Here is a 13,767-nt window from a genome sequence, read left to right as displayed (position 1 = left end):
TGATATTTCGCTCATTATCTACTCACCCTCATGTTGACTAAGGGCTGGAAGAAGTCTCAGAGTCCACCGTCCCTTCTCTGAGTTACAGGGGGTCTCGGCATAGCAGTGCATGTCCATATAACGGTTGCAAAGGGACACCAGAGCTCTTCGTAAAAAAACACACACAAAAAAACATCCAAATACCTCCATGCTGCTCGTATGTAATGTCCGTCTTGTGCTGAAGCCCCAAATTGCGTAATTGTCCCGAAAAAAATTAAATAAGTCTATATTTTAAGCTTGTTTGTAGCGAAAGCTTCTCGAAGCTCCTCTTCCTGGTCCGTCCAAATCTCGCGTGATTCGCAGTAACCGCACTGACGCCGGCGCAAATCACGCGAGATTTGGACGGACCAGGAAGAGGAGCTTCGAGAAGCTTCCGCTACAAACATGCTTGGAATGTGGACTTATTTAATTTTTTTCGGGACAATTACGCAATTTGGGGCTTCAGCACAAGACGGACATTACATACGAGCATCATGGAGGTATTTGGATGTTTTTTTGTGTGTGTTTTTTTACGAAGAGCTCTGGTGTCCCTTTGCAACCGTTATATGGACATGCACTGCTACGCCAAGACCCCCTGTAACTCAGAGAAGGGACGGAGGACTCTGAGACTTCTTCCAGCCCTTAGTCAACATGAGGGTGAGTAGATAATGAGCGAAATATCATTCTAGGGTGAACTATCCCTTTAAGGAACTTTATTCATCTTCATTCCTGAATGTCCGGCTCATGAAAATTAGACACTGTATTCCATCATCTCTGTTATTTATACAAAACAAACTCCACATGATCAGTTTTAAATAGACTTGCAACAACAAATGATTGTATGTAGTTTCATATTTCATCCATATCATCCAAAACATTTATATCTGTTGATCTGCCCTCCACCAGATCCATGATTATTTTGAAAGTACAACACCACAAACAGCTGCCTGCCACCATAACAATGCAAAAATTCAAAGGGCATAGAGAGATAGCTCTATGCCATCTTGGTTTTACTTAAATTAAGTTTAACAGTACTTGACTAATTATTGTTACACCCATACCCATACAAATCAGTAATTTAAAATACAGTACATAGGCTTTATCATGTAAAATAGATCAAATCACAGACATTTTCCTTACTGTGATGAACATGATTTGCCTCAGCACTGTGTAGCTCTACAAGCTGTTGATGTAGTCCTCTCCATGTTTAATCATGCGTTTCAGTGCACTCAGAATCAGAACATCAGTGTTGTCTTCAGTTTCGATTTCTGAGTGGTAGTTCTTCACAGGAAAGATGCAGTTTAGTGGAATACCCAGGTTCACACTGAATTTCTCCATCTACAGTAAATATGAACAATTGAGAATAAAGTGCTGAACAAAGGAGATTCCTGTGTTAGAATAGTAACATGTCAAGTTAAATTACTTTAAAACTAATTTCAACAAACTGACCAATAGAAATGTACCTGTAGTTTCAGATACTTGCTCTTATACACGTTCTGTGTGTCTTTTCCAACTTCAGGACAGGCTTGATCAATTTTGGTGATAATAGCCAGTTGGGGAATTCCTGCCAATTCACAGCAGAATCCCAGTCAGTCAAGACAATGTTGTCAGGTGATTTGATTCAAACTGGAAAACACAGTGACAAACACTTACCCATGTCCCTGGCTGCAAGTCTGACCTCTCTCATCTTTGTCATCATTTCATCATCCAGTATATCGAGTGTGTCCGCAGCAACCACACACACCAGAACATGAACTCTGTCGTTCAGAGTGGGGGAGCTGTTGTAGCCTTGATCTTTCTCAGATAATTGACTGGTAGGATTAAACTAGAAAACAATATGAAATTAATGAATTACTTTTCCATATAAATATGCATGTGAATAAAATATGATATGAAAAGGAGTTTATTGTAGAAATATGTAACAATGAATTTAGTTAATGAATTCAATAATTGTACCTTATAACCGTCTTTCATGTGTCCTTTCATGGCCAGTTTGATGTCCTCTACTGCAACCCCTCTGTTTGACTGCTTCTCCAGACCCATGATGTCATTGAAGACAAAAGGGTAAAATGTCCCTGGTTTTCCTTTTTGGATCTTGTAAGTTTTGTACTGTAAATAAGAACGGGTTTATGACGACAGATATATTTTATGATGACAATAAAGTAGTTCCTACGTACATTATTAATTAAAATCATTAATGGTCATACTGTTGTGGTGAAGCTGTCCTGAGATGTTGCATCTGCTGAAGCTCGAACAGTTATACTTTCTTGTAAAACACTGTCCACTGAGTTGATGAAGCTGGACTTTCCAGCACCAGCTGGTCCATGAAGAAGAATTCTGAGGTGCTGGAGCTCAGAGTTATGGGGTTTATAATCCTTCAGAAACTTTAGGTCTCTGTCCTTTTTACTGTTTAAAATAAAAAAGTTAACATAACATTTGGAGTGTCACAGATATCAAATCAAGATGTTATTGAGAAACCACCAACAAATGCATATGCAGAAGTGTACACCTCCACCAAGGTTTTTGTCAAATAATATACTGTATATCACACTGTAATTGCACAAATTAAGTATTAAACATATGTGGCTGAGCATCAGTTCTTGTTTGTTTGCTTGCTTGTTTTAAAAGCTCTGAAAAAATAAGTTCTATTCATGTAAAAGTCCTCTTTAGGTGGTAACAGAAACAATGGAGAAGTCAGGCAAGGTAACATTATAGTAAGTCGGCGTAGATGGATGGTACCATGTTATAATGTTGTTCATTTCCCATTTTCAACAAACATGTATTGTTTTTTGTCATGTATTGGGGTAACCATGATGAGACCCCTTATTATTTTAACCCAATCCACAGTGTTTCCCAAATTCTAAATTTAGTTTCTAAAATGAATCAAATCTTTGCTACAGCACTGTCACATCATAATTAAGCTTTATTTATTTATTATAGAGAGTTTATCTCTGGGTTATGCTCTTTCATCAGTATGGTCACTAATTCAGTCACTAATTAAGACAGGGATAAATGACCTGATTGATTGTGAAATTAGCCTACTGATGTTGAAGGACATGTTGACATTAAAGGAAAGGCATTATGCAATAGAGTTAACAAAAACATCACTTACTCCCATGGTATGTTCCTCCACGATTTACTAAGAGCTGACAAATGAAGTGCACAAGTTGATGCATTATTATCTGTTATTTGTTTCTGCCTGACATTTTTCTGTATATTTTAGTTCAGGAAATGTTTATACAAGTATCTTACATAGAGATGGAGGTGGGGTCTGTTTTTTAAATGGCCACAAACCTTTGATTACAAACAGACATAATGGAAACATGTAAACAGTCATATGAACTTAATTTGCTTAAAACCAAATCAAAAGTAGAAGGGAAATTTGAGAGTTGACATTTGAGAATATAAGAGTACTTCAACAATAAACTGTCATAAATCTGTTACTCTTCTATAACATTAAAATGGCACAAAATATGCAAGTATGTTCAAGAAATAAAAACTTTAAAACATACCTGCCATTTTCCTTTCATGCAATCACTGAGTGAACTAAGTACAACAGAAACAAAAATTAAAAAACATGTCTCCACATTTACTGTTAATAGCACATGCATCCATCCATTGTCTATATTGCTTATCAATTCAGGGTTGCTGTGTGTGTGTGTGTGTGTGTGTGTGTGTGGGGGGGGGGGTGGGGGGGGCTGAATCCAGCTGACATCTTTGCATAATGTATACACTGGCAAGCTCTGGATGAGGCCTCAGACCTTTAAACATTCTAACATCTTTTCCCTTTCTTTTTATGGTGGTTTTATTCACTTCTCTGAAGAGGGTTAGTATCACACCTTTCTTACCACAGGTTTTGAGCTAGGTTGTTTTCACCTTGCTGCATGTATTCATGTGTGAAAACAAGATGGTCTGATAAAATGCAGAAACCTATCACAAAGCCAAAATAATATCAGAACTCCTGGCTGCCCGAGGATGCCATAATAAACACCAAGTCCAGTCATAACAATTATACGAGACTGGGCAAAATCATGTCAAAATTAAGGATTCCCAAAAACTGATCTGTAACATGTTTTGATTGGGGGGGTGGGGGGTGGGGGGGGGGGTTTAAATGTTTTCAGATTGTTGGGTGTTCTTTGAAATCATGTGACCACGTAATGTCATAACGGTTAAATATCCCTGGTGTCACCCCGGACAGTGTAGACAGCACTGAACAGGATATCACCAACTAGGCCACTTCAAGATAACTTTCTTTATTAACTATACTCACATTACTGATCAATGTGACAAAAAGGGACTTTTACAATTTCAGAATTGTTTCAGGTAAAACATCACCAGAACACCACTTCTCTTTCCGGGCATGACAGTTGAGATAAGAATTGTTACTCTGTTTTATATAACACCTAGATGGTTTTTGTTGTTGTTGTTGTTGTGTTTTTTTTTTTTTTTTGATAAATTACAGAGGGTAGAGGTGTTTAGAGATGATCATCAAGGAGATGATAGTTGAGAAGAATTTTACAAGGATGCCAGTGGCTGGGTGTTGGTTAGATTATCTTAGTTTGCAGAACTAAACAAAAGGACTGAACTAAGCATAACCTAAGCCCAAAATGTGCTGTGTAGCCACTAGTTACTTTCCCCAAAAAGTAAATGGGTTAGGAACTGAATTACTACATGATTAAAGTAATTAATTACAAGGAAAGTAACTATTGCATTACTTGCTCAAATATGTCAAATTAACTCCCTAACTCCCATTTGTCTAATTACTGCACTAACCACCCTTGTTCTTCCACTCACTCGCCTCTTCTACACACCGGTGATAGGCGGAGTGATACAGTGCATCGGAGACCCTGCCTAATGGGGAAACAGTAACTTTTTTGATTACGCGTTACTGAAAAAGTAGCACTGTTAGTAGTGCCATTAGAAACGTCGTTATTTTAAATCACATTATTCCCCACACTGCTCAAGAGTGACCTTTGCGTGTTGGCTTTGTCTCTCACTCACTCCCCTTCCCCTTGTTCCTACTGTTTCCTGTTTTCAACAAACCCCCGGGTAATTCAACCCGGAACCTATCACCAGATTGTCTGTTTGATTGAATTGAGGTGGTTCTATGCAACAGCTAAAAAGTAACCGGTTTTCAATCCAGCCTAATCATTGTTAGCCTGTCCTTGAGGTTAATCTTCACCTGCTTGCTGGGTCCCTCCTTCACTCAGTACCTTTTTTCATTCATTCATTCATCTTCTATACCGCTTATCCTGCACTAGGGTTGCAAGATAGGTCGCCTAACACCGCGTCCTGACATACAGCGACAGCGATTCGAGTGAGCAAGCGAGTAGAATGTGTACTTTTCAATCAGCCCGTCCTGACATGCATATCGCTCCGTCCAGCGATGTCACCCAACCCTGAAAAAATTGCTTGCTCTGTCTCTATCTGGAGGACATTTCGCGGCAGTGTTCCACCCCTAAACACTTCTTATTGGTTGAAAAGTACACGCTGCTTCCTGTTGACACGATAGTTAGCAGAGAAAAGAGACTATGAGAGAAATTAAAAAAAAAAAAAACTCCAAGATGTGAAAAACGGCAACCAGGAAATCTCAGGAATGTAGGCTACAAATAGCGCCAGACGTTTGTTTATGTCCCTTGATAATTTGAATAGAATATACTCGCCACAAAATCATTACACTGCATATCAGGACACTTTAGCACAAGATTTTGTCGCCGTTTCACTCGTGCGCTGTATGTCAGGATGCGGTGTAACTCAGCTCACTTTCAGGCAAGAGGCGGGTACACTCTGGATAGGTTGCCAGTCTATTGCAGACAACCATTCACACCTATGGGCAATTTAGAGCTGTCAATTAACCTAACCTGCAGGAGGAAGCCAGATTACCCGGAGAGAACCCGTGCATGCACAGGGAGAACATGCAATCTTCACAAAGAAGGGCCCCAGCTGAACCCGGCAGGTTCGAACCCAGAACCCTCTTGCTGTGAGGCAACAGTGCTAACCACTGCACCACTTTGCCACCCGAATCGGTACTTCACTCTTGCCAACTAACTAATTTCACACCGGATTTGCATCAGCTCTGGAAAAACAAAGAGCTCATGCAAAACATGTGCCAGCTAATCTCACACCTAATTTGCATCAGCTCTGTGTTTTTCCACTGAAGTTCGGTCCTCTATCCTGCTGCCCCTCCCACACTCCACCCATCCCAAACACAACTTAAAACCATTATTCTGAAACTATAAAATAAGCAGATTTGTTACACGATACAGTTGTCCCCTATATCTTTGTGTCCAAAATATGTTTAATTCAAAATAAAGCATGTCCAATGTTGTTAACATCTTTGGTTAGCATCATCTACACCACCATGGTCTGCAGGTGAAGCCTCAGACCTTTAAACATTCTAACATCCTTTCTTACCACAGGTGTGTACAGTAATTGAGATCAAAATGAGGGCTGATTGGGAGTTGTCCAATCGATGACTGTGTACTATTAATGATAACAACTGAGTAGGTGTGATCCCAACACAAGATGGTTTCTAGTTCAGCATAGATTCTCCTGACCCAAGCAGCAGTTGGAGCAGAGATTTCTACTGTGACTTAGCTGTTACAACCACATACTGTACCATGTGTCACAGTTTTTTGTGATCACAGTCAGAGTTTTATGCTATTTCAGACTCCTTCAAGTTTTTAACATTTTGGGATGTGCAGGTTTTTCACGTGTTAACATGTTCAGCTACATTCACTGCTCAAAATATTCAGGTTAGTATGAAAGTAATTATGTATGCCACTAAAAGATTTTAAAGGATAAAATATAGCTGGAAGAAATTAAGACTTAAATCCACAAATAATAAAATAAAAAACTACAACTAAAGGAAACATGTGTTGAATATTGTATTTTTTAAGATAATTGACTAAACTCAATCTGAAATAAACATATAACATTTAACAAAATAAAACTCAGAAACCGCAAAAACATTTATTAGCACTAGTAAACTAGTAGCTTCAAGTAACCACACTGAAGTGGTACGTACAAACACAATTATAATAGCATAAGGATATTACTGAATAATTATCAAGTTATTAAATAAATAGTCATTACACTGATGGCACTTCATGATACATAACTTATGATACAAACAGTATCTGAGGACAGAAGTAAAAAAAAACAACCCTTACCTCTGGAAGGAATGTACAGTTAACACTATCAGAAGTTGTTTTTACAAATTGTTTCAATTTGCTTTCACTTTCTTATATTGTATCCGTGGAAGGGACGGTATCAGGACATCTAGCAGGATGTGAGGCAGAATCTATGAAAGGGGGTGGGAAACTCACCTGGGCCTATCCTCCTTCAACGAGACACACCTGAGAGAGGGAGGGATAGCAGCCTGACTGGTTTTTGTTTCATGTTTATTTGATTAATGTGACCTATATGTCTCCAAATTTCTGCAAGACATGAGAGGCAATCATTGTTCATAGGTGGCATCTGTATCGGTTGTTTTTTCGTGTGTTTTAGTTTGTGGTTTTGAGCCACCTACTGTATGGTTTGCTGTGGATATCCAAATTTGAGTTGCATAATATTTGCATTATACTCATTACAAAATAAAAAATAGCACAACACATGAGCTGAATGTTTCCCACAGGGGTTTTGACCTCAAGCATTGCAAGTGATCAATGTGTTGTTGATTTCACATGCACATGCTCACATGATGACACTCAGAAGGTTGGAATGTGATCAATGTCCAGAAAATATTATGTTTTAATTTAGGCAATGAACTGCAAAATAAATTCTCACGAGTAAGCAGCATTTCCTGTAGCATGATCTTGATCATGAAGAACAAGGTCAAAATGTGCTGTGCAGAGAAACAGTAGTTAGTCATTAGACAGGACCTACGTATATAGCTGTTAGATGCTACAAACCAGTAAGCTACTGACAGAGACTCATCAGTATGGGTCAATGAAACCAAGAGAAACCAAGAGTAAGTCAATTTATTTATGCTACAATAAAAAAAAGCCACACTTAAAACCAGGGATGAGTTCAAAAGCAGGAATCACAGGAGATCAGATAAAAGTAAAAACAAACAATCAAACAAAATGCATCAGTCATGCATCAGTGTGACAGACAAAAAATGGCAAGAAAAATAAAAAACAAAACAAAGCAAAAAGACATCTGGACCTCCCCAACATTGCTGTTTAGCTATATTTTGCCTTCCAAGAGACAGATTGTTTTAGTAAGGAACTTTATTCATCTTCATTCCTGAATGTCCGGCCCATAAAAATTAGACACTGTAGCCCATCATCTTTGTTCTTTATACAAAACAAACTCCACATGATCAGTTTTAAATAGACTTGCAACAACAAATTATTTTTTGTAGTTTCATATATATCATCCAAAACATTTATATCTGTTGATCTGCCCTTCGCCAGATCCAGGATTATTTTGAAAGTACAACACCACAAATTAAACAGCTACCACCATAACAATGTAAAAACTCAAAGGGCATAGAGCAGGGGTGCTCATTACGTCGATCGCGAAAGGCATGTGGGTCGATCGCGTGATGAAGAACAAAAAAAAAAAAAAAAAAACTCAAAATAAAAACAACGACGAAGAACAAAACATTAAAAGTAAACTCAAAAGAAAAAAGAAAAAGAAAAAAACTGCATCATCACTATGGCAACAACAATAACACACTGTGGGTCGGGGGTCAGTCGGGTCGCGGGTCACTGCATGTGCGCAGCAAACCGCGGTAGAAATTCTCTGACCGCGGCCCTACTGCTAAAACTCCGGTGAGCTAATTAATTAGCCTTCCAATGTTTTGTGCTCCGACACAGCATAAACATGAGTGGGGCGGCTGGACCAAGCAAGAAGGCAAAAACCTACCATTTCCACACGGAATGGGAGGAGGACTTTTTTTTCACAATGTCATTTTCGAAGTGTGTTTGCCTAATCTGCCGAGCTCACATCGCTGTTCAGAAGAGGGGAAACGTGGAGCGGCACTTTCGGACTGTTCATAAAACATACGAGACGGATTTTCCTCCGAAAAGCGAGCTGAGAAAGAGAAAGGTGAAAGAACTGAAAACACTGTTGTCTGGACAGCAGGCATTTTTCACACGCGAGGGCCGCCGCAGAAGCATCATTCCGGGTGAGTCACACCACCATTACGCACAAGAAGTCCTTCCAAGACGGAGAAATAATGAAAGAGGCATTCGTTGCCGCAGCTGACTCATTGTTTCGGGACTTTAAAAATAAGTCAGAAATATTATCTTCAATCAAAGCTCTCCAGCTATCAAGAGCCACAGTGACAAGGCGCTGTGAAGCCATGGCTGGAGATTTGACGCAGCAGCTCAGGAAAGACATAATGGACTGCGAGTGTTTCTCACTGCAATTGGACGAGTCCACAGACGTAAGCGATACAGCCCAGCTGTGCATCTTTATTCGGATGGTTTTTGCGGACATGACAACAAAAGAGGAGCTGTTAACATTACTGCCCATGAAAGAGCACACACGGGGACAGGACATTTTTCAGTCTTTCAAAAACTTTATTGAAAAAACACAGCTCCCAGTGTGCAAGTTGGTGTCAATCACAACCGACGGTGCGCCCGCCATGGTCGGCCGGGCCAATGGATTTGTTGCCAAGTGCCGGGAGGAAGACGCTTTCCCCGACTTCCTTAATTACCACTGCATAATACACCAACAAGCATTATGTGCAAAAATGCTTAATATGAAACGTGAATCATTAATAATGTTGGTAGATCATTTTGACTTGGTCACTTTAAAAGTAGCTCTCAGGCTGAAAAAGTGTGAGCACCCCTGGCATAGAGAGATTGGTCTATGCCATCTTGGTTTTAACTGTACTTAAAGCAGATATCAGGGGCACGGCCGTTTCGGCTAATGCTGTGTTCAAGGCAGGCTTTTGAAACCGTAAGTTACAGCTTCAAGTCACAACTACGACTTGGTAGCGTTCCAGGTAACCCGTAGCTCGTGTTTTTACCGTCCTGTTGTCTGTGAAAGTTCCCTATAACGGCCACTCGTAACTTCCGACCCGTGAACTCGTACCAGATCGAACTGGTATGACTTCACAGGAAGGAAAAACACAAAGTACGAGTTTCCTTGAACGCACCATGAGTTAGCAGCCCCCGCCCTTGTCAGGCATCAATTGGTCCTCGTGCTACGTCACCACATTCACGCGCATCCCTTGGCTGCACACACAGCCCTTCATGCCGTTCTCTCCCCTCATTGGATAACACTTGTATCCCACAAGGAAAATTTTCTCCTCGGGTTACAGCAGAGCAGAGTGACGGAGAGACTCGTGTTTAGGCTGAAATACTTCATGTAAGTGATTGCTGACGGAAAAGAGGACTATTTAGGACTTATATTAACAAAAACATTCCACTGATATCTGCTTTAAATTAAGTTTAACTGTACTTGACTAATTATTGTTACATCCATACCCATACAAATCAGTAATTTAAAATACAGTACATAGGCTTTATTATGTAAAATAGATCAAATCACAGACATTTTCCATACTGTGATAAACATGATTTGCCTCAGCACTACAGTATGTAGCTCTACAGGCTGTTGATGTAGTATTCTCCACGTTTAATCATGTGTGTCAGTGCACTCAGAATCAGAACATCAGTGTTGTTTTCAGGGTCAATTTCTGAGTGGTAGTTCTTCACAGGAAAGATGCAGTTCAGTGGAAGACCCAGGCCCACACTGAATTTCTCCATCTAAATATGAACAAATTAGAATAAAGTGCTGAACAAAGGAGATTCCTGTGTCAGAATAGTAACATTATATTCTAACTTTAAAAATAATTTCAACAAACTGACCAATAGAAACTTACCTGTTGCTTCAGATACTTGCTCTTATACACGTTCTGTGTGTCTTTTTCAACTTCAGGACAGGTTTGATCAATTTTGGTGAGAATAGCCAGTTGGGGAATTCCTGCCAATTCACAGCAGAATCGGAGTCAGTCAAGACAATGTTGTCAGGTGATTTGATTCAAACTGGAAAACACAGTGACTAACACTTACCCATGTCCCGGGCTGCAAGTCGGACCTCCCTCATCTTATCTATTGTTTGATCATCCATTATATTGAGTGTGTCCGCAGCAACCGCACACACCAGAACATGAACTCTGTTGTTCAGAGTGGGGGAGCTGTTGTACCTTTTATCATTCTCAGATAATGGACTGGCAGGATTGAACTAGAAAACAATGTTAAATTATTGACTTTTTCATGTAAATATATGAATAAAATATGATATGGAAACTAAATGGAGTTTATTGTAGAAATATATGCACAACAATTAATTAAGTTAATAAATTCAATAATTGTACCTTATAACCGTCTTTCATGTGTCCTTTCATGGCCAGTTTGATGTCCTCTACTGCAACCCCACTGTTTGACTGCTTCTCCAGGCCCATGATGTCATTGAAGACAAAAGGGTAAAATGTCCCTGGTTTTCCTTTTTGGATCTTGTAAGTTTTGTACTGTAAATAAGAACAGGTTTATGATGACAGGTATATTCAATAAAGCAGTTTCTAGGTTATTAATTATCATAAATGGTCATACTGTTGTGGTGAAGCTGTCCTGAGATGTTGCATCTGCTGAAGCTCGAACAGTTATACTTTCTTGGAAAACACTGTCCACTGAGTTGATGAAGCTGGACTTTCCAGCACCAGCTGGTCCATGAAGAAGAATTCTGAGGTGTTGGAGCTCAGACTTATGGGGTTTATAATCCTTCACAAACTGTAGGTCTCTGTCCTTTTTACTGTTTAAAATAAAAAAGTTAACATAACGTCACAGATATCAAATCAATAATCAGTAATTGTAATAAAGTTGTCTGAGGTCAAGATGTTATTGAGAAACCTCCAACAAATACAAATGCAAAAGTGTACACCTCCACCAAGGTTTTTGTCAAACAATATATATCGTGCACTGTAACTGCACAAATTAAGTATTAATTACACATACGTGGCTGAGCATCAGTTTTTGTTTGTTTGCTTGCTTGTTTTAAAAGCTCTGAAAAAATAAGTTCTATTCATGTAGTCCTCTTTATGTGGTAACAGAAACAATGGAGAAGTCAGGCAAGGTAACATAAGTCGGTGTGGATGGATGGTAATATGTTATAATGTGACTTTGTTGTTCATTTCCCATTTTCAACAAACACTTATTATTGATGAGAAACCTTACTTACTGTAGTGACTTGTTCTTAAAATAAAACAACAAAACGAACCTAAGCCACTGAGGGGCTGCTGACTGGAACTTAGTAATTGACGCGCCCGTCGTCTTCCGGGTCCAATGAATCCAACACGTTTTTGCTTTGCAATCATCAACATTTATTCAGCCTTGCGCTCTTGACATAATACGCGCCCTTACCGCACTGTGCATACGAATAACACGAAGGCTCACATATTTGCCACAACACAAACCAAAAAGGCGACAAAAGACGACGACGGTGACGGTCGAAAAACTGTGTGCTCTTCCCGTCAACAGCACACCTGCTGAGTGATTACCTGTGGCCTGTATTTCACACTTTCCACACACACAGTACAGAGCGCCACCTACTGTGGACTGCAGGCAATTAACAAAAAATAAACAAAACACAAATAACCCCAAAATGGCTCTAACGCTTACTTTTAACCCAATCCACAGTGTTTCCCAAATTCTAAACAAAATAAGTTAATTTAGTTACTAAAATGAATCAAACCTTTGCTATAGCACTGTCATATCATAATTAAGCTTTATTTATTTTCAGTGATTTTAGAGAGTTTATCTCTTGGTTATGCTCTTTCATCAGTATGGTTGCTAATTCAGCAGGTGCTTCATGGGTTCTAACAGACAGACAGACAGGGAAAATTACCTCTATGATAGATGTTGAAGGACATGTTGACGTTAAAGGAAAGGCATTATACGATAGAGTTAACAAAAACATCACTTACTCCCATGGTATGTTCCTCCACGATTCACTAAGAGCTGATAAATGAAGTGCACAAGTTGATGCATTATTATCTGTTATTTGTTTCTGTCTGACACTTTTCTGTATATTTTAGCTCAGGAAATGTTCAAATACAAGTATCTTACTTGGAGAAGGTGTGGTCTGTTTTTTTTTAAGTGGCCACCAACCTTTGACTACAGACATAATGGAAACATGTAAACAGGCACCAGATATGAACTTAATTTGCTTAAAACCAAATCAAAATTAAAAGGGAAATTTGAGAGTTGACATTTGAGAATATACAGTAAGAGTACTTCAACAATAAACTGTCATAAATATGACTGCTATTATCTCTTCTATATCATTATGCAAAACATTATGTTCAAGAATTAGAAACTTTAAAACTTACCTGCCATTTTCCTTTCACGTAATCACTGAGTAAGTACAAACAAAAATTAGAAAACATGTCTCCACATTTACTGTTAATAGCACATGCATCCATCCATTCATCCACTGTCTATACTATCGCTTATTCATGCAGGGTTGCTTTGTGTGTGTGTCTGTGGGGAGAGTCTGACTCCAGTCAAATTTAGAGTCACTTATAAATCTAGCTAAAAGATGTTCAGAAATGGCCATTTGTTGCGCCTCCTTCCACGAGTTTCCACGAGTTGCTCCATATAATGCGAATCTATCGGGCACCGGAATGCAGCCGCTAAATAACACATTATCTGCCGCGAAACTCGTTCATTTCACCAATATTTTGTTTGTTGAGTCCGGGGTTAGCTATTATCAACATCCGGGGTCTGTACT

The 13,767-nt window shown here is 39.2% G+C and overlaps 2 protein-coding genes across 2 annotated transcripts in view; both read right to left on the bottom strand.

The window, feature by feature from the left end:
* LOC146983088 (interferon-induced protein 44-like) overlaps positions 1-2,417 on the bottom strand; it is a 38,512-nt gene extending 36,095 nt beyond the window's left edge. Inside the window, exons 1-4 of the mRNA XM_085784474.1 lie at positions 2,226-2,417; positions 1,975-2,127; positions 1,672-1,843; positions 1,482-1,582 (exon numbers count right to left, since the gene is read on the bottom strand). Of these exons, the coding sequence (XP_085640600.1) occupies positions 1,482-1,582; positions 1,672-1,843; positions 1,975-2,061 (360 nt within the window). The 5' untranslated portion in view covers positions 2,062-2,127; positions 2,226-2,417. The remainder of the gene's footprint in view (positions 1-1,481; positions 1,583-1,671; positions 1,844-1,974; positions 2,128-2,225) is intronic.
* An 8,008-nt stretch (positions 2,418-10,425) lies between these two features.
* LOC146983087 (interferon-induced protein 44-like) lies at positions 10,426-11,799 on the bottom strand. The gene is made up of 5 exons (XM_085784473.1): positions 11,592-11,799; positions 11,357-11,509; positions 11,052-11,223; positions 10,862-10,962; positions 10,426-10,745 (listed from the first exon to the last, which is right to left on the bottom strand). The coding sequence occupies exons 2-5, from the start codon at positions 11,441-11,443 to the stop codon at positions 10,584-10,586; spliced, it is 522 nt and encodes a 173-aa protein (XP_085640599.1). The 5' UTR covers positions 11,444-11,509; positions 11,592-11,799; the 3' UTR covers positions 10,426-10,583.
* Between the last annotated feature and the right edge of the window lie 1,968 nt (positions 11,800-13,767).

Source organism: Trachurus japonicus, chromosome 8 (assembly GCF_045865225.1).
Source record: "Trachurus japonicus isolate A0001 chromosome 8, Traja_1.0".
NCBI lineage: Eukaryota > Metazoa > Chordata > Actinopteri > Carangiformes > Carangidae > Trachurus > Trachurus japonicus.
The sequence above is the reverse complement of the archived record's forward strand: the minus strand, read 5'-3'. Positions and strand labels throughout refer to the sequence as shown.